This window comes from Perca fluviatilis, chromosome 1 (assembly GCF_010015445.1).
Source record: "Perca fluviatilis chromosome 1, GENO_Pfluv_1.0, whole genome shotgun sequence".
Classification (NCBI taxonomy): domain Eukaryota; kingdom Metazoa; phylum Chordata; class Actinopteri; order Perciformes; family Percidae; genus Perca; species Perca fluviatilis.
The window spans coordinates 4,546,412-4,570,597 of NC_053112.1; the positions used below are offsets into that span (position 1 = coordinate 4,546,412).

A 24,186-nucleotide genomic window follows, 5' to 3' on the forward strand; every position below is an offset into this window, starting at 1 on the left:
TAGTGGATGTTGTTCCCTTTGGACAGAGCCAGCTAGCAGTTTCCAGCCTTTATGCTAAGCTAAGTGTCTGTAGCGTACAGACATGAGAGTGGTATCAGTCTGAACATCTGACTCTGAGAGAGAAAAAAAAAGATTTACATTCCACAAAATGTCAAACTGTTCCTTTAAACAACCATAATACTCTGACTTATTGGCTGCTACTTGAGTTGTATCAATCAGTAAATGTTTTACTTAACTGTACTGTACTAGGATGAAGTGCCACATTGAAACATGGTTGCAGTTTGAGTCTGACTGACACTAAAATGATCTGAAATTAAAAGCTAGATAAATTATATTATTCACAGAACAGGTGTCCAGGGAAGAAAGAATTACAGAAAACTGTCTGAGAAGTCTCACCTCAGGATCTCCAGTCTACACTGGGGTTTCCTCAGCCAATCAGAGAGCAGCTCCACCCCCTGGTCCTTCAGTTTGTTGATACTCAGGTCGAGTTCTTTGAGAGCAGAGGAGTCTCTGAGGGCAAAGGTCAAAGACCGGCAGCTGGCTGCTGTTAACAAGCAGTTTCTCAGGCTGTAAGGAGACATTTAAACACAGATTTCAGATCAGAGTTTGTTTTGTGTTCTAATTTTTTGTGGAAGAGAATACATATAAAATATTAAAGCTGCGAGCAGGCCCTCGCGCCTCTGTGCACGTCGGAGTTACGGGCGGACGCCACTCCTTGCGACCGTGCATTTGCGCGGCACTCAGACACCGCAAATCGTCAACAATGAAAATACAACTTCCTGCTGAGTTCAACGATACCTTACACAAGACTCTACGTTATACGGTTCATTATCTGTGAAAAGGGGCGTGGCTAAAGCATAGGGGGCGGGTCAAACCATCACCAATTTAAAAGGAACTCTCTGCTGAGTTCAATGATATCTCACACAAGGGTGAGATTAAGCGGGTCATTATTTAAAAAAAGGGGGCGTGGCTATAGCTTAGGGAGCGGGTCAAACCATCACCAATGAAGAATGAAGTTTCTGCTGAGTTCAATGATACCTCACACAAGGGTATACTTTAAACGGTTAAAATGTTACTCAGGCGTGGCCTGAGTAAGTGGGCATGGTTAAAGTATAGGGGGCGGCTCAGTATCACATGTAGACAGATTATAAGTTTCATGTAAATCGGATGATGTTTGTCATATGCTGGCAATTTCCTGTTGCCAGCGGGGGGTGCTATGACCAAAAGTCAATTTTGGCCTGTAGGTGTCCTCAGGCCTGGACCCTTGTCAATCGTGAGAAATTTCGGGCAGAAAGTTCGTACGGGTGCTTGAAATCCTTGAAAATGCTTGAATTTTGATGTTGTGTTTTCAAGGATTGAAAAGAGCTGACATTTTGGATAAAATGCTTGAAAATGCTTGAAATTGTAACTGTATTTATTTCAGAACAAATACCTATCTGACTGAATAGTTAATTTATTAAATGGAAAAATAAAATGTTGGAGAGCCTAAAATGAAACATGCTCGCTTGTGCATATGTGACTGCGATCTGCCAGTCTATTTCCACTACTGCACCATGCCGCTCGATGGTGTTTTAAGCCCCCAACGTCGACTTCAAGGCAGCGCTGCAATTGTTGACTTCAAGGCACTTAACCCTAACCATAACCATTGCCTAATCCTAGTGCCTTTCAGGCAGTGCTTCCTGGAAGGAGACGTTGGGTGCTTAAAACACCAAACACACACAATGCCTGGAGGTTGTCGTTTCAATGAACGTTGCCTGGAAGATGAAAAATACAAAGCTTTTCACAATGGGCGAGTCTGTGCACTCGAATCACATGAAGACTTTTCAAGTAAGCAAACTGAAGTAGCCTACTGTACGTTAGCGGCAATTTCTTTACACTAGTAACTGCTAGGTAGGAATTTGCAGGCTAAGCGACTGAGAGTACAAGGTGTGATTATGTAATGTTAGTATTGCATGTCCGTTATGGCACATTCATTTATGGAATATAGAGCGAACATCGCAAAGTTACATCACAATAACTGTAACGTTCACTCCCGGCAAATTAAAACATGCAAACGTTAGCCTAGTGTCATACAAGTAGCCTACTGAAAGGTTGAAGATAGCCTTATGCAATACACTGCTCTATTCCAGTAGATATGTTTTGGCAATGAAATACATTTTTGTTTTCAATTACTATAGGCTATTTATCATGCAGGTGCCTGTGCACTGTCAAAGTCTTCTGGGTTAAAATGGAATTACATGTTATTGTTGTTGCACTGTCTCAGATTTTGTTCAAACCTTGTCTATATCATGAATGTGTCCCAAAACCAAGGCCTGTAAAATATTTCCGTTCAAATCCTATATCTTCATAGCCTGGATACCAGCCGAACTTAGCCCCGCCCACAACATTCGAGGTCGGGAAGTTCGCTCTGTTGAGAAGCAATTATTGCCCGAACAGGATCTGTTCGGACCAATCAGATTGTCGGACAGATGATCAACAGTAACAGAATCAACCACGTCACCAAAGAACGCTTGGGTTGAATTTGTTCAAAAAACAGGTGTAGTAGTCCACCATCGCGTCTGTTATAGAAGATATTGACTGCTGCGACTCAGCTGTTCAAGTGGCAGAGGCTGATTTTAGAGGCTTCACCTGTTTCAACGGCCAATAGAGAAGTCAGCCGGTAAAGTCAGATATAAACTATATGAATAAAATTATCATTAATCCATTTTATTTCTGAGTTACAAACAGCTTTACGAAATGGCAGAGTTTTAGACGGAGCGGAGCCTTAGTAGCGTTATATGGTGGAGAGATAGAGAGACTGAAGAGAGAGAGCGTTATATGGTGGAGAAAGATAGAGAGAGACTGAAGAGAGAGAGAGTTATATGGTGGAGAGAGATAGAGAGACTGAAGAGAGAGAGAGTAATATGGTGGAGAGAGATAGAGAGACTGAAGAGAGAGAGAGTAATATGGTGGAGAGAGATAGAGAGACTGATTAGAGAGAGCATTATATGGTGGAGAGAGATAGAGAGAGACTGAAGAGAGAGAGCGTTATATGGTGGAGAGAGATAGAGAGAGACTGAAGAGAGGGAGCGCCCAGCAGCGTTAGAACAAAGCCGTGAATCAGAGAAATAAAACGTGTTTTCTCCAATTCATCTCTAGAAATGCGACTGTAGCGAGCATGTCACTATCACTAACGTTATAACTATTGATATATCCAGCTTCAAAGTCTAAAAGTCGGAAGTTAGAACGAATGCATTGTGCAAAGAGTGGTTGCTATGGAGACGATACACAGTGTTGAGTTCCGTTGCTCTGATTGGTTGTAGGTCTATCCAATGAATGCAGAAGAATTTTTTTTCCTGGTTCGGTTGGAACATGCCCCATAATCACAGCCCAATGGAGCGGTTTCAGACTCACATCCTGACTAGAATCTGAGTAGGACCACGTCAGGCTAATATCTTCATATTTTCAGCCCTTGAAATTACTTCAGTTTTACAGCCTGAAAATCCCATTATCTGGGAAGCAATATTTGGACATTAATATAATGAAAAGTATTATTCATAGGCAGCCCAAACTGTGTAGGGTGGAAGACAAACATGTCAATATGACTGAACCATTAAAAGGTTGTACAGCATGCCCTAAATTTGGAAAAAATGTGAAAAGACATTAAGGGTAGCATAAACTTTGAGCAAAATCTAAGAGGGTGCAGCAACTTTTTTCCTGGATTTTTACCCAGAATGAGCCAGCTGCATGTCATTTGGCTCAGACCCCCCCCACTCAGTGCTACACCCCATAGCTGTCTTACTGTATGTTATGAACCATGATGAGATTGAACATTTTAACCCTCATGCCCTCCTTAAAAAAAATAACACTGGACACCTTCGAGGCAAAAATGGCCACGCATTAAATCATCATATATCAATATTTTTTTCGGCTTTTTTTTCATACATCGCTTAAACAACTTGTAACCTAATCAAAACTACCAAACATTCAATCATTTTCAGGATTTTAACCCTTTAAATGCCAGTTTATTTATTTGAAGTATGTCATTATTTATAATTAAAAAAAAACACAAAAAATAATTTCTTTTCCATATAATGAATAATGTGTAGATGAGGCTTTGGTGGGGATTAGAGGCTTGGATATGTCAAAGATAAGCAACAAAATTAATTTGATTGCATTAGTATTTTTTACATAGTGCCAGATACTCCCTTTGGACACCCAGTCCAAATATCTGTTATTAAATCATCATATATCAATATTTTTTTCTGCTTTTTTTTCATAAATCACTTAAACAACTTCTAACTTGTTTAAACCTACCAAACATTCAATAGTTTTTGGGGATTTTGACCCTTTAAATGCCAGTTTAATTATTTAAAGCAATTATTATTTATGAAAAACCCAACAGAACATTAATTATTTTCCATAAAATAAATCGTAGGGTAATGGGGCTTTGGTGGTGATTAGAGGCTTGGATATGTCAAAGATAAGCAACAAGACTGATTTGATTGAATTAGTATTTTTTATGTAGTTCCAGATACTCCCTCTGGACACCTTTGAGGCAAAAATGCCCCCATTGACTTCCATTATAACCACATGTTTTGATCTCACTGCCTTTACAGTATAAAACCATGCATTCTGTAATGTCAGTATTTCATTTTGTACAAAAGTGGTCATATTTGACATTTTTACAGTATTTCACCGGATTCAACCATTTTGCCCTTGTAGGCCGATGCATGAAATCATTGTATTTTTGTGTGTGTGTGTGTGTGTGTGTGTGTGAGTGAGAGTTTGTGTAAATCTGTAAGCAAGCATTGATCATTTTAGGAGTTAAAAAAGGGCATCTTTTGAAGGATGCATTTCATGTGTCTTTGAAGACGTGCTTGAATAAAAACATTGTCTCCTGCATTTGCTGTAAACTGGCGCTTATCATTTCAAATGGTTTGTGGGACATGGTGGCCCTGAAGACTGGTCTCCCACTATGGACATCCCACAGGCTCCGGGTGGATTCCCCTTTGGACCGGTACACACCTGCCAAGTGTGAAGTCCCATGTATGTTAAAATCTCTTGAGCATCCACATCACTCCATCCTGAGATTGAACACCTCCCGTGTAGGTTTGTCATTTCCTGAATCAGCTGGATCAAGTCAAGAGTGAAGAAAAGGTGGAAAGAGGATGCCACATCATGGATTCTTGATATGGCATATCTCGTGGGCTCTGACATCATGCCGGTCGGTGCTTGAATGTTGCGCAGCGTCTCAGTATTAGATGGAGACCAGACTTGCCAATTCTTCACTGTCCATTCAATGTTAGGATGGACAGGATCTTCAGTGTCCTCTCCACTTTCAGAGGAAGGTTAGAGGCACTCACAGAGTTGGAGGACACCAGTGACCATTTTGTCAGACTCCAGAAACTTGTGTCATCTTCAGATGAGTCCTGCAGTTGGCTGGAAGATAAAGGCTCCTTCTCTTTGCTCCAGGTCTTTCTCCTTCTCTAGAGCCAGGTGCATCAACACACTAATAGTTGTTTCTGTTTACAATTAAAGCAGGAGACAATGTTTTTATTCAAGCACGTCTTCAAAGACACATGAAATGCAGCCCTTTTTTCACCCAGATTTACACAAACTCTCTCTCACACACAGACACGCATGCATGCACACACGCACGCACGCACGCACACACGCACACACACACACAAACACACACACACGGCTCCATAATATAACTGGCAAAAGTAAGGTGCGCTTTTTTCAACCCTAAAATGATCATCGTTTGTTTACAGATTTACAAAAACTCTCTCTCACACACAGACACGCACGCACACACACACACACACACACGGCTCCATAATATAACTGGCAAAAGTAAGGTGCGCTTTTTTCAACCCTAAAATGATCATCGTTTGTTTACAGATTTACAAAAACTCTCTCTCACACACAGACACGCACGCACACACACACACACGGCTCCATAATATAACTGGCAAAAGTAAGGTGCGCATTTTTTCACCCCTAAAATTATCGTCAGTTGTTTACAGATTTACACAAACTCTCTCTCACACAGACATGCATGCATACGCACACACACACACACACAGGCACACACATACACACACACACGCATATATACACACACACACCCACACACACACACGCACATATATACACACACACACACACACACACATATATACACACACACCCACACACACACACAGCTCCATAATATAACTGGAAAAAATACAATGATTTCATGCATCGGCCTACAGGGGCAAAATGGTTGAATCTGGTGAAATACTGTAAAAATGTCAAATATGACCAATGAAATGCTGACATTACAGAATGCATAGTTTTATACTGTAAAGGTAGTAAGATCAAAACATGTGGTTATAATGGAAGTCAATGGGGCCATTTTTACCTCCAAAGGGAGTATCTGGCACTATGTAAAAAGTACTAATGCAATCAAATTAATTTTGTTGCTTATCTTTGACATATCCAAGCCTCTAATCCCCACCAAAGCCCCATCTACATATTATTCATTATATGGAAAAAATATATATTTTTTTGTGTTTTTTTCTATTATCGGCATCACACCCCCAACCGGCCCCATCAGACACCGCCTACCAAGAGTCTGGATCTGCCCAGGTTTCTTCCTAAAAGGGAGTTTTTCCTCGCCACTGTCGCAATAGCCACTGATAATGCTTGCTCTTGAGGGAATTACTGTAATTGTTGGGGCTTTGTAAATTATAGAGATTGGTCTAGACCTACTCTATCTGTAAAGTGTCTCGAGATAACTATGTTATGATTTGATACTATAAATAAAATTGAATTGAATTGAATTGAATTTCTTTTTATAAATAATGACATACTTCAAATAAATAAACTGGCATTTAAAGGGTTAAAATCCTGAAAATGATTGAATGTTTCGTTGTTCTGATTAAATTAGAAGTTGTTTAAGTTAAAAAAAGCAGAAAAAAATATTGATATATGATGATTTAATAACAGTTTTTGTGTGCATGGCCATTTTTGCCTCGAAGGTGTCCAGAGGGTACAAAATGAATCATTTAAGTATAAAATACATGTAAGAGTAAAACACACTGGATTTAAAAAATGTGACTAAAAAGAAAAGTTCCTACAAAATTTCATGCCATAAGCAGTAACCAGAGGTGGGTAGAGTAGCCAAAAATTGTACTCAAGTAAAAGTACTGTTACTTCAGAATAATATGACTCAAGTAAAAGTAAAAAGTAGTCATCCAAATAATTACTTGAGTAAGAGTAAAAAAGTACTCGGTGAAAAAACTACTCAAGTACTGAGTAACTGTTGAGTAACGTCTGATTTATTTTTTAACATAAGCATTCAATCAGACGGACAAAAATACTAAATAATCATCTTTAGGCAAATTATAGTTCATCCAATCAATCAAATAAATAAAAATTAATTAATTACAAAATAGCTTACATTAAAATAATCCAGGTAAATTCAAGTACTTAAAAAATAAAATACATAAAATAATAATACGTAAAAATAAATAAGCACAAGTAACACAAATTTCCAAACCTACTTTATTTTACCAGGCTCTGCAGGCAGAACTAGAACAAGGTAACAGAGCTGCTGTTTGGCACTTTTACTAATATATATATATATAATATAAGGTAAACATGCTTTTATTATGAGGCCAGAGGCCTGGACTATGAAGCAAGATTTGGGGTTAACAGCTAACTTCAGGTTCAACCCAGGGTTTTCTTTATCACGAAGGTGGATCACTTAATACCGGGTTAAATCGCCGTGGTAACTCATGCTGGACGCCTAACCTGGTCGGGAGTTGGTATCAAAGTTGGAGAAGACCAAACCGTTACGTACTGACCAAACTCGATTAGGCACCGATTGATAACGGCATCACCGTTCTTATAGAAGATCAGGCGGAGCTCGGTGCGGAGAGAGAGAGAGGGAGAGAGAGAAGAGGGAGAGAGAGAGAGGAGAGGGAGAGAGAGAGAGAGAGAGAGAGAGAGAGAGAGAGAGACGGGGGAAGAGTGCGCTCATAAAAGTTAAAACATTTAGGGACCGACAACGCCGTAAACATTCCCTGATGGGTATATTTTTGAAATATATAGATTTGAATGGGAGGGAATTACATATCTGCTATTTCTCTGCTTCTTGAGCCAATGCGCACAGTGGTTTGAATTATGTTTTTTATATTTTTTATTTGCTCTCACGATCGCTTCCACTGGCAGGATTGCAACTGAAATAATAGGCTAATTACGGCAGTTTATGGAAAGCACAAGTGTAATTATGGTCAGATCTTGGTCCTGACTGATGGGGAAGTGATATTGATAAGCGTTGATTTACGCATCAGCGTCGCCTATTTTTTGTTGCCAGCTGACGAGACTGCACAACTACGTTTGATTGGTGAACAGTCATGTACGTGGTAGAGCCTTTGGCGGAAGTCTCTCTCTCTCTCTCTCTCTCTCTCTCTCTCTCTCTCTCTCTGTCTCTTTCAAAATAAAACATTAAAATGAGGCGTACGCGGGGGGAATACAAACAATGACGCGTAGAATACCAAAGAGATAAAAAGAAAAGTAACGAGCTCATTGTAGCCTAATGTAGCGGAGTAAAAGTACAATTTCTTCTTCACAAATCTACTCAAGTAAAAGTAAAAAGTATAGTGATTTAAAACTACTCTTAGAAGTATAGTTTTTTCAAAAACTTACTCAAGTAAATGTAACGGAGTAAATGTAACTCGTTACTACCCACCTCTGGCAGTAACACAGCAAAAATTATCACAAAATGAAAAAAAAAAACCTCGAAAGTGCTTGAATTTGACCTTGGAAAAAGTGTACGAACCCTGAGTATATCACATGGAATAAAAACATTTTAAAAAAGGAAAAACGTAAGTTAAATTTCTTTAAGTTATTTCATCAAAATATATTGAATCAGGTAAACTCAGCGTTACAATTCAACAGTCAAATTAATTCTGTCATCAGCAGCAGCTTTTTCCTCATCAGGTCGAAGGCTAAAATAAAACCTTTTTCTCTCTTTTGGAGATCTGGAGACCGTCAGATGATTTTATTACTATTACTATTATTATTATCTGTGTCGTACCTACAGTGGCTAAGTCTGTATACTGTGAAGTTACGCCATAGCTGCTGAGATATGTGCCTACATGTTGGGCTACGGCGTTGACAGAGATACCACATGGGGAATGCAACTGTGATTGGCTGCTTGTGTTTCTGATGCTGTGGAGTTTATTGAGAGTGAAGACAACATTGAAGAAGTTAAAGAATCTTCTTCTCCTTTACAGGAACAAACATTAACAAATGTATGTGAACGTATGTGAACCCAGTGCAATGTTTCCCACAGGTTGAGAATGTACTTGTGGTGGTGGTGGTGGTGGGGTGGGGTGGGGGGGGAGCAGGATGTGACGGCGCGGCGCATGATAGCTGAGGTCAGTAATAAACTAGTCAAACAAAGGTGTATGACTCCATAACTTTATCAAAAGTTAAGAAATAACTATTTACATAATACATGGGGCAGCTGTGGCTAAGTGGTAGAGTGGTTGCCTGCCAATCGGAAGGTTGGTGATTCGATTCCTGGCCCTACAGTCCCATGTCAAAGTGTCCTTGGGCAAGACACTGAACCCCGAGTTGCCCCCGATGCTGCTCATCGGAGTGTAAATGTGTGTAAGTGTTTATCTGATGAGCAGTTGGCACCTTGTACGGCAGCCTCGGCTACAGTGTGTGAATGGTAGAAGCCATTAGAAAAAGCGCTATATAAAGACATTTATTAAAGAAATTAGACTAAAAGATGATACAGATGAAAATATTGTGACACTTTTCTGCATCTGACACAATTTCAGGGTAGTTATTAGGGCTGAAAGATATGAGGAAAGTATGCGATATGCCCCAATGTTGTATCAAGAAAATTATATTACTTGTACTTAAATAAACATTAAAATGTACTCAGTTCTGCCATTCCACTGCTTTCAGTATTCTGCTAAAATAGAACAAATTACTTATTATTAGTTACAACAAATGACAGGAAAGTGGAGCCATGATGTGCTTTGTCAATTAAATCAGTTCTTTTCCAAATGTTAACGGTTCAGCAGATAAAATAACACTAACAGACTATAGGCCTATTATGATCCATACAGAAAGTTACGGTTATTAATCTCAACACTGTTCCCTCCTAACTCCTGTTAAATCATAATAAGACTAGGGCTATCTAAAGTTAATTCTTGTTCATTTTGTTTGTTGATCATTGTTCATTTTTTTAAGTGTATTAATCCGTGATTTGGGGATCCTAAACATGCTGTTCTGTACTATTCATTTCCTGTTGCACTCATTTAGATCTCACCTGAGCAGATTTCTGTTATTCAAACAACTCTGAGTTGTAGTTTAAAACTTGTCCAGCCAATTTAATAAAATTACGGGTTTTATTCTGGCTTGAGTCCATAAATACAATTAATGGATACAGGCACCGAGAACTGAAGGTTCGGTTAGCAACAATTAGCTCCAGTCAGCACTGGTTAGCTCTGTAATATAGATATAGAGCGGAGGAGACTGCGGCGGAAAGGGGTAACAACCAGACTGATAAATTATGTTCTGGGAGCTTTCACAGTGGTGTGGCCGCTGTGTTTCTACGTTTTTTTTAGTAGCCTACAGTTAACCCACGGCAAGACAACCAGCAGCACGCTACTACTAACGTAATGATAGCTTCTGAGCCTGAAGTGCAACGTTCACGTTGATGCCGTCATGACTCATGCACAAGGCACAAGACTTCACAAGGGGGAGGGGCTGGAGGCAGCTGGTCTGGGTGCATTGAAAAATACACTGTTGTTTGGAAATAAATTTAATTCAGATTTTATCTACCTGGGCGGTGCGCCAAAGTAGAAGCTATGTATGGGAAACACTGCAGCGATTACCGTCGCCTCCTGTTGAGTAACGAGACAATAATGTTAGAAGTTACTGGATGTAACTCCAGTTCTATGAATCTTTGTGTGTAGCTCACTGTCGCTCTGCATCACACAGTGAATGAAAGAGTGTAAACACAGTCACTGTGGGGAATATAAAGCATCACACGACCTGATCATGAACAACAGATACTCCAAAATAGAAATTGATAGGTGATCAACGGGGGAACTTCTGACTAACACTTAAATGGTCTGAAATTAAAAGCTAGATAAATTATATTAATCTTAGAACAGGTGTCCAGGGAAGAATTACAGAAAAGTCTCACCTCAGTATCTCCAGTCTACAGTGGGGTTTCCTCAGCCAATCAGACAGCAGCTCCACCCCCTGATTCTCCAGGTTGTTGTTGCTCAGGATGAGTTCTCTGAGAGCAGAGGAGTTGCTGAGGGCAGAGGTCAAAGACCTGCAGCTGGCTGCTGTTAACTCACAGTCGCTCAGACTGTAAGGAGACATTTAAACACAGTTTTCAGATCAGTTTGTTTTGTGTTTTAACTTTTTGTGGAAGAGAATTATAAAATAAATAAAAATATAATATAATAAATCTTGTATAACTATAATGTATCTGTGAGCAGATTTAGTGTTTCTTAATGTTTTAACCTCTATAACTCCTCCTGTGTAGACCAAGGGGAGGCTGCTGTATGAACAGATAATTAATAACAACACAGTAAAACATCTGTAATCATATAAAACATGTTTCATAGGAGAAGTTATAATAACACCAAAAACACTACATTAATACACTTTAAATGACCTTATATGTGCTCACAACTACATTATAGTGTGGTATAAACCATTTATTTAACAATAATGTAAATATACTTTTAGTGTGAAAATAAATACCTGAAAACTGTCTGAACACCTGAATGTGTGACAATATTTTATCACAAGTGTGATAATGACCACAATACTCACTCCAGTGTCCCCAGTCGACAAAGTGTCTCTGCCAAGAACTCAGAAAGATTTTATTATGATTTTGACTCATCGTGAATCTTTGCTCTGAACTGGTCTTTAGTCTATGATGTTGCACGTAGGGGACAGTTTAATTTGGTTCTATGTTGCTTCATGAAGCTTTGAGGTGTTAAAACTAGAGATTAGAAATGTAATCAAGTATTATTATTGTCAATTATAACATTATTGCCTCAGCTCCATAGTTAGTCTCCCTCACTCCTCCTTTTTTTTTGTTTACACTGAAATAGCAATATCTGTGCAATTAGACTTCCATAGAAAGGGGTATCTAACTATCTAACAGCCAGTGTGGGATGTATTGAGTGATGTGGCTGCCAGAGACAGATGAGCTCACGACACTCACACAAGCACCATTTATTTTTACGAGGTAAGATTTATATATTTAGCAGCCTATATGGATTTTTTTTTTCAATGAAGCGGTCTTCTCTTGTCGCATCTCTAACGTAACCACTCTCGCCCAAGTGAGGGGGCGGTACTGCAACGTGTGGCAACATGTCACAGTCAATTTTTGTGACGAGACCGAAGACTATGGAGGAAATATTTATTCATAATTCAAATTGAAAGTCCAAAGAGAAAATGAAGCAAGATCAAATTCAAATATTATTTTACTACTCTATTAGGAAAAATCATGCCATAATTAAATTTATAAAAGAAAAAGGAAACTGAAAAAGAAAAATTGAATTGTAAAATGATAATTGATGAAATTTGTAAAGTTCAATGTAAAAAGTCAAATTTAAAATGCAAAGCTTAAATATAAATGCTTAAACTGAAATATTTGAAATCTTTTACTGAATGACAGAAACATCAAATATGAAACTCAAATTGTGAAATGGAAAAGCTTAAATAGAAATACTTAAATTAAAATCTCAAATTGAAAACAAATTATAATTTTCAATTTGAAGTTTTATCTTATGAATTTTACATTTGGTAATTGCCTTTTTTTCATTTTTTTTTTCACATATCTTTATTAAATTTCCTCGGGGCACATACAACATACAGGAATACAGCTACTGAGTAAAGAACAAAGTCCTCGTTTTAGCCCACCCGTAACCCCTTAAAATAAACAACCAAGACAAAAAAATAAAAAAATAAAAATAAATAAAAATAACATAAAATAAAAAAATAAAAATAAAAATAAAACAACTATACAAAAACACAGAAGGTTTGCACATTTGAGGCATACTCAACGTAATCAGTCAAATTGGGTTATTTAGGCCATTGTATGTCACCTGGAAATGTACTTCGAGATTACAGACCATGCTAGACCATAGAGGCCACTCTGAAGGGTCCGTGCACCATCCTCCCCAATATAGTCCAAGAAGGGGTCCCAGATTTTGAAAAAGCGGAAAGGCATGTCTCTGAACCAGAAGCTAATAGCTTCTAATGGGAGAAGTTCCAACACACTCCGAGTCCATTGTGAAATTTTGGGAACAGAGTCCGAGATCCACAGACGAAGAATGCATCTCCTTGCATTAAAGAGAAGCACCTCCAGCAGCCTTAGTTTGGAGGAGCCAAGACCCAGTGCTTTAGTATTTAACCCCAGAATACAGCTGATGGGAGTAAGAGCTAGTTTTTTCTTGAATATAACATCAATTTTCTTACAAATTTTGACCCAGAAGTCATTAATAAGGGGGCATTCAAATATACAGTGGAAATATGTACCTTCAGAAATTTTACATTTATTACAGAATTTTGAGAGCGATGGGTTAAACCTATTGCATTTCACTGGTGTGATTTGGAGCCTGTGCATGACCCTAAATTACATCTCCCTGGCTTTGTTGGTAAATAAGCAACCTGCAGGGCCTGACCAAATCCCATTCCACACATCGTCCAAGATAGTCTCCCCAAAATCCGCCGCCCAGAGAGATCTGACGTGAACCGTACAGTCACTGGTTGAAGTTGACAGGGCCTTGTAAAGCCTGCTAATATGTTTCCTGGAGTCAGGCTTCAGGAGAGCCTTCTCCACAACTGAGATGGAAAACCCATTAGAATACAACTTAGTATTAGAAAGAATGAAACTGCGTATTTGCAAATACCTAAAAAAGTTATTCTGCGGGAGATTGTACTTCACTCTGAGCTGATCAAAAGACAACACAGTGCCCTCTGTCAGCAGGTCACCCACAGTCTTTATACCCCTACTAAACCACACTGAGAAGGCTTGGTCGGCCAGACCAGGAGGGAAATCTGGGTTCAAATGGACAGGTGTAAGGAGAGAAAAAAAACCATCATGGTCTTCTAACTTTCTTATCATCCTCCAGACTTTTAAAGTATTCTGTAGAATAAAATTGCCCTTTAAGTTAAGGCGAGCCCACCCCTTAGATGCATATAATAGATGGTACAAAGGAATAGGGAGCACTGGGGCAGCCTCCAAATCAAGCCAGGTGGATTCGGTACCCTTGTCAAACCAATGCCAAATATAGGTGCAAAGTGATGCTAACTGATAGCGTCTAAAATCCGGTACTGCCAAGCCCCCTTCCTCGAGGGGGCACTGTAGTGTAGTGAGTTTCAACCTGGCTCACTTGTTCTTCCAGAGAAAGGAAGTCATAGAGCTGTTTATAACAGAAAGAGATTTTCTTGTTAACAAAGCTGGGATCATTTGGAAAGGATACAGTAACCGGGGAAGTATAGTCATTCTGATAAGATTCACCCTACCCAGGAGAGACAGTGGCAGAGCCGTCCATCGGGCCAGGTCTTCCTTAATCTTACGAATTGCAGGTACAAAATTGGCTTTGTAAAGGCCTGAGAGTAAGGGAGTAATGCGTATGCCCAGGTAGACAAAACCGGATGAAGACCAACGGAAAGGGGCGGAGCATTGCGGAGACCAAGACACATGAGAAGTGAGGGGCATAGCTTCAGATTTGGAGTAATTAATTTTGTAGCCTGAAAATCGACCAAAGGAGTTAATTATGTCAACAACCCGTGTGATAGAATATTCAGGACTGCTTAGGTAAAGGAGAACATCATCACAGTAGAGTGAGATTTTTTGACACGTGGGGCCCACTTGGATGCCTGTCACCAAAGGATCAGATCTAATGGCCTCCGCTAGGGGCTCCATGGCAAGGGCGAATAAAAGTGTCGAGGCCAGACAACCTTGTCTAGTTCCCCTTCTCACCAAGAACGGGAAAGACTTCAGGCCATTTGTAATAACAGAGGCGCGAGGGGCAGCATATAGCAGAGATATCCACTTAATAAAGTTGTCACCAAGGTTCAATTTTGAAAGAACACCCAGCAGATAGGGCCACTCAATCCTGTCAAAAGCCTTCTCTGCATCAAGGGAGATGACGAGAGATTTGGCCTTTGACGTTGAACCATGCTGTATGAGGTTCAATAGTCTCCTTACTTTGTTGCGCGAGTTGCGACCCAATATGAACCCAGTTTGGTCCACCGAAATTAAATCAGGAAGGACACCCTCAAGCCTCTTAGCAAGAATTTTAGCCAATAACTTTCGGTCTACGTCCAGCAGGGCAATTGGTCTGTAGGAGGCACATTCATCTGCAGGTTTGCCTTTCTTTAAAGTTAGGGAAATCTTTGCATCCATCATAGTGTCAGGGAGAGCCCCAGAATCAAAGGAATGGGATAGCATATGAAGAAGAGGGTCCACCAACAGGTCTCTAAAAGTTTTATAAAATTCAGGGGTCAGCCCATCAGGTCCTGGGGCCTTATTATTTTGTAAGTCACCGATAGCTTCTATCAACAGGCCTATTCAGCCTCTCTTTCTGAGTCTCAGAGGCTTGAGGGAGTTTGATAGATGATAGGAAATTATGCATTAGCTGCCCAGAGCTGTGATCTGATTCAGAATTGTATAAGTGTTCATAGAAATCAAGAAATTAGTTGTTTATATCTTTGTTGCTATGGATTCGTGTACCAGCACTGTTCTTTACAACTGGAATAGCCTGGGAGCCAGCATGTCCTTTAATCAAATTGGCTAGATACTTGCTCGGCTTGTTACCAAATTCATACATATTATGCTTACCGAACAGTATGGATTTCTGAGCTTCTTTAGATAGAAGATTGTCCAGAGCTGCTGTGGTAGTGTGAATTTGAAGCATCAGGCCTTCTGAAGGCTTAAGGTTAAATTCTCCCTGTAATTTGTTTAATTGCTCCTCAAGAAGCTGTTGTTCTGCTCTCTGTTTTTTCTTAAGACTTACTGAAAATGATATAGTAGAGCCCCGCATAACGGCCTTAGCAGTTTCCCAAAGTAAACTAGGAGACACATCTGGGGCACTGTTCTCAGAAATGAAATAATTAAACTGCTCACTAAGATACGTTTTAAAATTGGGATTTTTAAGCAGATGGTTTGGAAAGCGCCATTGCCCCCTAATGCTTTGAGCCCTGCTGGACATGACCAAAAACACTGGCGAGTGATCACTAATAACTATATTGCCAATAGAGCAAGAGATGACCCTCTGAAGGGCATTTTTAGAGGGAAAAAAATAGTCAATCCTGGAGGATGATTTATGTACTTTTGAATAAAATGTGTACTGCCGTTCGGTGGGGTGAAGGGTCCTCCAAGTGTCAATAAAATTTACATCCATGCAGCAGCCAAGTAGAGACCGACTTTGCCCCATATTAGACTGTACAGTTTTATTATATCTATCTAAGCACGGGTTTAGGCAACAATTAAAGTCACCAGCTGTCACTGAGGACTCAACAATCCACTCAGAGAACAAACAAAATACCTTGGTGTAGAAATCAAAGGGACGGACCAGGGGGGCATACACATTTAAATAGGAGACGGCTTCTCCAAAGAGTGTCCCTTTAATAATTACATATCTGCCTGACGTGTCAGCCCTAACTTCCACCTCTGTCAGGGGCAGAGATTTGTGAACTAGGATGGCTACACCCTGCTCTTTTTAAATTTTTTTTTTTACTTGTGAAAGACGAAATAAAAAACCGCCCCCACTCTCTTTTTAACTTTAGATGTTCATTGTCATCTAGATGGGTCTCTTGTAGCATTGCAATCTTTACTTTCTCTTTTTATAAGTAATTAAGAATCTTTTTACATTTAATGTGGCCCTGAATCCCGTGGACATTCCAAGAGCACAGTTTAATTCCTGCAATATCAACCATTATCCCACATTGTGCGTACATTGGATTTGCTGAGAAACCTGTGCAGTATTAGACTCTGTGTACAATACCTTCTGATAGACATATTAACATAACTAAAAAACAATGTGAAATAAAAGAAGAGAGAGATAGAAAAACAAACCAACCCAGCCTCCCTACCCAAAACGCTTCCCTGAACTAAGCATCTACACTCTACATTATGCATCCTAACTGTGCATTAAACCAGTGCTCCACAAGTAACCATTTATAGTCGTAAACGTCTATAAAACATGTTATAAAAACACACTTAAACAGGATAAAGCATAAATAACATTCTGACTCACCACCTTCAGACCCATAAGCTGTGTATAACAGAGGAGCCTACATAATAAGTATCTGAGAAAGAAAAAAAGAAAAAGGAGAAACGGTCCTATCAAAGTTGTCAGCCTGTGTACAGCTATAAATATAGCGACATCAAGAAGTCGGTGAGACGTTATCCAGTAGCGTCGTTCTCCCGGTCCGCCCGGAGAGTCGGGATTATGGTCTCTGCGTAAAAATTCACTGCCTCCTCTGCTGTAGCGAAGCTGTACTTGCCGCCGTTGAATGAGATTTGGAGCCTAGCGGGGAACAGCAGGTCGTATTTGATGTCTGCAGCCCGGAGCTTCTGCTTGATGTTGGTAAAAGATGCTCTCCGTTTAGCGACCTCAGCAGTAAAATCAGGGAAGATATGCACCGCGTGTCCGCGGAAAGTAAGCGGACCCTTCTCCCTGGCCAGCTGGAGGATGCGCTGCTTCACTCTGAAATGGTGCACCTTTACAATCATGGGTCTCGGACCAGAGGCTGGACGGAAAGCTAGGCGATGTGCCCGATCCAACATCTCTGGCCCGTCAGGGATCTCCATACCCAGCATCTCAGCAAAGAAGTCGGTCATAAATGCCGTGACCTGCGGCCCCTCCATGTTTTCAGGTACACCCACAACACGTAGATTCTGTCGTCTACTCCTCGACTCGAGGTCCTCAGATTTAGCCATTAGCAACTTGTTGCAATTCGCTAGCTGTTCACATTTGGCCTCAAGCGCAGTAATCCTATCGTCGCAGTCTTGCAGGGAAGCTTCAACTTCAGTAAGACGTGTCCCAAAAGTGTCTATAGTAGACTGCAGGGTGCCCAGTGAACCGCGGGTTTCAGCCCTAAAACTTTCAATAAGTTTTACCAACTGCGAAAGTGACGGGCTTTCTTCGTCGTCACTGTCATGTGCGGGAGAAGGCTGGTTAGCTTTCTCGTTAGCATGTCGGTTTTGAGCTCGAGCTGGACGTTCTTGGCGAGTAGAACCCTTCCCAGACATATCGGCAGATGTCTTAAATAGTCCGAACCAAAAATAGGGGTTAAGACAACGGGCCAAACAGACGTTTAAAACAAATCAATGGATAAATATGTCGGAGCTGGCGGCGGCGCGTCTACTCTCTATCCATGCTCGACAGCGCCCCCCCCCCCCCTGTAATTGCCTTTTGACATTTTAAGATTCACCATTGCTATTTCTATTTAACATTAAGGCTTTTCATTTTGAAGTGACAATGTCAGCCCAACGGTTGGTGGGAGGGTTGAGAGACTTCCAGCTGACAGCAAGTCTCTGAGCTTCATTGGCCGGCCAGCGAGTAGGCAATGCCGGCCGCAACTAGCTGGCTTGTCACGTTAGACCGGAGGGTCTCAAGTCCGACAATATTCGTCCGTTATTTCACCACTAAATTCACTATAGGAGCACAAAGATGACAAAGGGAGGGTTGTCTGTATTGAATCTGTAATCAATGGAAGGAAAATTAACATATGTAATACCTATGACCCTAATGAGGATGACCCTGAAATTTTTCACAAAACCAATGCACTTCTTGGGACATTGGATAATGGATGTACAATACTTTGAGGGGAATTTAATTAGACGCCAGACCCTGTATTGGATAGAAGTATTCTCAGACACCATCTAGGGGTCGAGTAGCATTGTGCCAACTTCAGGAGGACCTTGGTATGGTTGACATTTGGAGACTGATGAATCCTAATAAGAGGGAATATACCTTTTATTCATATAATCATAAATCACCAAGTTGAATCGATTATTTTGTAATCTCTAAAGACCTGGTTGAATCAGTAATTGATTGTAAAATAGATGTCATAGCATTAACTGATCATGCAAGAGTAGAGCTGTGTGTATCTATTTGCATGGAAAAAATCAAAAGTAACAGGTGGAGACTCAATGTATCTCTCTTACAAACACAGTATTTAAACAGTCACTCAGAAGATCTTACTAACTTCTTTCAGATTAATACTGGTTTTGTCTCTGGGCAGAGTATGGGAGGCTTCAAAGGCATTTATCAGAGACAAACACATTGCTGAAGTATCAAAAAGGAAGAAACAAGATAGGGTGACAATCAGTCAGCTGGAGGATAAGATAAAACAGAAACAGAAAGAAAGAGAACTGTCAGAAAGCTACAGTGAAGAGTTGTTGAAACAGGTGTGTGAGCTGAAAGATAACCTAAATTATATGTACTGCAAGAAGGTGGAGTATGCCATGTTCAGGCTTAAGGCCAGCTTCTACGAAAGCAGAGAGAAGGCAAACTGTTCAGGCAACTGAAAAAAACGTGAGACTGCAAGAAATTAATCAGGTGTTTGTGGATTTTTACCAAACTCTCTACAGATCAGATACAGTTTTTGACTCTGAAAAATTGGAAAATGGTTTTCCAGGATCCCGCTCCCTAGTCTGTCACCAGAACAAGTGTAACAGTTGGAAGCTCCCATTAAAGAGGAAGAGATTAGAAAAGCCATTGAGTCAATGCAGTCAGGTAAAGCTCCAGGATTAGATTGTTTTCCTGTTGAGTATTACAAGTTGTTTATTGATATTCTAGCGCCGGTCCTAACAAAGGTGTACTCAGAGTCATTATCAGCTGGTCATCTGCTTAATACTCTCTAGATCCAGCTAGCTACTGGCCCATTAGTCTGGCTAATGTAGACTATAAAATTCTTGCTAAAGTTCTGCCTACGTGGCTTGAAAATATTATTCCTTATATTAAAGACCCAGATCAGGGGGGTTTTGTAAAGGGAAGGTCTTCCACTGACAATCTGAGACTTCTACAGTTGAAACCAGATATTTACATACACTTCAAAAAACCCCACAAAAACATTTATTTCGTTACTGTCATACATTAAATCAGAGTAAACTTTTTCTGTTTTAGATCAATACATATTAACATATTTTTTGCATTTGTTAAATGTCAGAATCGAGCAAGGGAGAATTTTTATGTATTTTTTTTATCACTTTAATCAAAGTCAGAAGTATACGTACACTTCCTTAGTATTTGCTAGAATTGCCCCGAAACTGTTTCACTTGGGCCAAACGTTTTCGGTATCCTTCCATAAGCTTTCTACAATAGTTTGCTGGAATTTTGGCCCACTCCTCTTGACAGAACTGTGGATGCATATAAAGGCACACCTCAAACACAGAGCCTCTTTCTTTGACATCATGGGAAAATCAAGAGAAATCAACCAAGACATCAGGAAAAGAATTGTGGACCTCCACAAGTGTGGCTCATCCTGAGGTGCAATTTCCAGATGCCTGAAGGTCCCACGTTCATCTGTTCAGACAATAATACACAAGTATAAAAAATATGGGAATGTACAACCATCATAACGCTCAGGAAGGAGACGGATTCTGAGTCCCAGAGAGGAACGTTTTTTGGTGTGAAATGTGCGAATCAATCCCAGGACAACAGCAAAAGACCTTGTTAAGATGCTAGCTGAAACTGGTAAGACAGTGTCATTATCCACAGTAAACGAGTCCTGTGCCACCATGAGCTAAAAGGTTACTCTTGGAGAAGAAAGCCATTACTTCAAAACCACCATAAAAAAGCCAGACTACAGTTTGCAACTGCACATGGGGACAAAAATCCTAATTTCTGGAGACATGTCCTGTGGTCTGACGAAACAAAAATTGAACTGTTCGGCCATAATGATAAACGCTGTATTTGGAAGAAAAAGGGCGAAGCTTTGAAGCCTCAGAACACCATCTCAACTGTGAAGTATGGGGGTGGTAGTATAATGTTGTGGGGCTGCTTTTCTGCATAAGGGACTGGTGCACTTCACAAAATAGATTGCATCATGAGAAAAGAGAATTTTGTGGATATATTGAAGCAACATCTGAAGACATCAGCCAGGAAGTTAGAGCTTGGGCACAAATAGGTCTTCCAAATGGACATTGACCCCAAGCATACCTCCAAATTAGTTACAAAGTGGCTTAAAGACAACAAAGTCAAGGTATTGGAGTGGCCATCACAAAGCCCTGATCTCAATCCCATAGAACATTTGTGGGCGGCACTGAAAAGGCGAGTGCAAGGCCTACAAACCTGCCCCAGTTACACCAGTTCTGTCAAGAGGAGTGGGCCAAAATTCCAGCAAACTATTGTAGAAAGCTTGTGGAAGGATACCCAAAACGTTTGGCCCAAGTGAAACAGTTTCGGGGCAATTCTACCAAATACTAAGGAAGTGTATGTATACTTCTGACTTTGATGAAAGTGATAAAAAAAATACATAAAAATTCTCCCTCGCTCGATTGTGACATTTAACAAATGCAAAAAATATTTTATTATGTATTGATCTAAAACAGAAAAAGTTTACTCTGATTTAATGTATGACATTAAAGAAAAAAAAATGTTGTGGTTTTTTTAAGTGTATGTAAATATCTGGTTTCAACTGTACTTCACCTTATGTGGCAAAACAGAGAGGCTGATGAACCTGTTGCTGCCTTCTCTTTAGATGCAGAGAAGGCCTTTGATAGGGTGGAGTGGCGGTTTTTGATACATGTTTTGGAGACCTTTGGGTGTGGGCCGGGATTCATCAAATGGATTCAGTTGATATGCAGAACCTAAGGCATCAGTGTTGACCAATGGGGTAGTTTAGTTTTTCAATATATCAAGAGGCGCAAAACAAGGAGACCCTCTCTCCACTATTGTTTATTTTATTTCTTGAGCCACTTGCAATGGCAATCAGATCAGATATGAGCATACGGGGGATAAGAGCAGGAGGAAGGTAGCATAAACTGTTTCTTTATGCAGACGACATCCTTTGGCTGTCTGTAGATTCTGTCTCCTCAGCTCCCAGACTCTTGAAGATTATGGGAACCTTCTCTGAAATATCAGGGTACAAGATTAAGTCTGAAGTAATGCCAGTGTCTAGAACCTGTCTACCAACAATAAATAATGCACTTCAATTTAAGTGGATAGATTCAGGTATGCAGTATCTTGGGAATCGTCTTACTCCAGCTATCAACGACATGGTACAGGCTAATTTTTTTTCCATTGCTTCAGCTTATAAAGGCTAACCTGGATAAGTGGAAACTGATCAACCTTAGTTTATGGGGAAAAGTAAACACTATTAAAATGATAGTTGCTCCACAGGTGAATTATATATCCATGATGGTGCCATTGACTGTCCCAGAATCTCTTTTAAAGCAGTACAATAACATAATTAGAGACTTTCTGTGGAACGGCAAGAAGTCACGTATAAAGCTTGAAAAGTTATACACAATCGGAAACAAGGGAGGGTTGGCTTTGTCCAATGTGGAGCTATACAGAACAGCTTTTGAGGTATTTAAAATAGCTAAGCACTGGTGTGGTGAGAGTTCAGCTCAGAGTTTGTTGGATATAGAGAGGGAACTGGTGTCTCCATTTGGGACTATTGAGGCTTTGTCACAAGGTTTTAAGCAGAAGAGACATCCAAACCCAAGTATTATAGGGAGACTTGGGCAAAAGTACATACTCAACTGCATATATCCCAATATAAGCAAATGTATTCATCCATATGGAATAACCCCTCATCAAAGTAGGAAGATAACCTTTTGTATGGACCACCTGGCTGAATAAAAGCATCAATAGGATTAGTGACTTGTATGTTGATGACCTGTTCCATTCATTTGAAGAACTCAAACAAAAGTTTTATTTGACGGATAAAGCAGACATCTGTAAATATTTACAGCTCAGGAGCTGTGTAACTAGTGTAGCCGGATGGTGAATTTGTTGTAACAACACCATCACATTTATTTCTGGTTTGTTTCAGTATGTATTTTGCGTTCTAAAAATGAAAGAAATGTGCATATGTTTGTTTATTTGCTGGCAGAAGGTACATTTTTAGTTAGTTATTCCAGCCACTATGTGGCGGTGTCACATGCCAAGAGTTTCGCGGTGCCTCTTGGTCGCTCTCTTTTTCTTTTCAGGCCGATCAGGGAAACAGCACAGTGGAGAATGCCGAGTACATTGTGTGAAATAAATAGGTAAATATTGCATAACTGGTTAAAAACATGTATGAACAAAAGGTTAAAATGAAATCTGTGTTCATCTTTTAACTGGATGATATGTCATAGATGAGATTGACTTTGGATGGATGTCGATGGATTTCATGTGTAGAGGCCGACGCCAGTGTTTCCATGTGTTAGCAAGGTATTGTTAGCATGCATAAAGCCTCACCTGTGCTATTGTATGTGGTTATTGGTAAAGTACAACAACTGTTTGTGTTTTGTATTGTATGTAGACATCAGAGTGACAGGTGTGTGATGTTGTGCGCTCCCTAGTGAAGCCCATTTTTCAGAGTCTGTATTCTGTGAAATGTAAGTGTTTTCTAAGTCAAACTGTACATTTAAGAATCAATTGGAGTTTATTGTGAAGGTATATGTGAAGGTATATTTATATTGTTTTATTTTTGTTTTCTATGTCAGTGTCCTAAGCCGACTGCCGTATGTTTTGGATCATTTTGTTTTAATTATTCTTTTGGTTTAGGCCTTTCTGTCAAATTGAAAGTACTGCCAATATAACTGCCTGAGCCTGTCCGTAATGCCTCTGTTTTTTTATAAAATCATGGCAGATTGTTTGTATGGTCATTCTAATCACTTGAGGTTAATATGGGAGAGGGACTTGAACTCAAACATTGAGGAAGAAGCATGGGAAAAGGTGGTTTCCAATGCAGGGTGGCCGGTGAGGGATACAATTAATAAATTCACATATAAGGTTATTCACAGGTATTATTATACACCAGTCAAGCGTCATAAAATGGGATTAATGAAGGACAATCTATGTTGTAAGTGTATGAACGTCACAGGATCCTACCTCCATCCATCTACCATCTTTTTTGGGATTGCCCCCTGGTCTTTCCTTTTTGGAAACAAATCATAAAAACTACTGCCGATTGGTTAGCCACACCATT

The 24,186-nt window shown here is 39.9% G+C and overlaps 1 protein-coding gene across 2 annotated transcripts in view; it reads right to left on the minus strand.

Moving 5' to 3' along the window:
* Positions 1–24,186, minus strand: part of LOC120568286 (NACHT, LRR and PYD domains-containing protein 3-like) — a 73,288-nt gene that overhangs the window by 2,516 nt on the left and 46,586 nt on the right. For both annotated transcript variants that reach the window (XM_039815687.1, XM_039815696.1), the window contains exons 7-8: positions 11,207–11,377; positions 397–567 (exon numbers count right to left, since the gene is read on the minus strand). In XM_039815687.1, the coding sequence (XP_039671621.1) occupies positions 397–567; positions 11,207–11,377 (342 nt within the window). The remainder of the gene's footprint in view (positions 1–396; positions 568–11,206; positions 11,378–24,186) is intronic.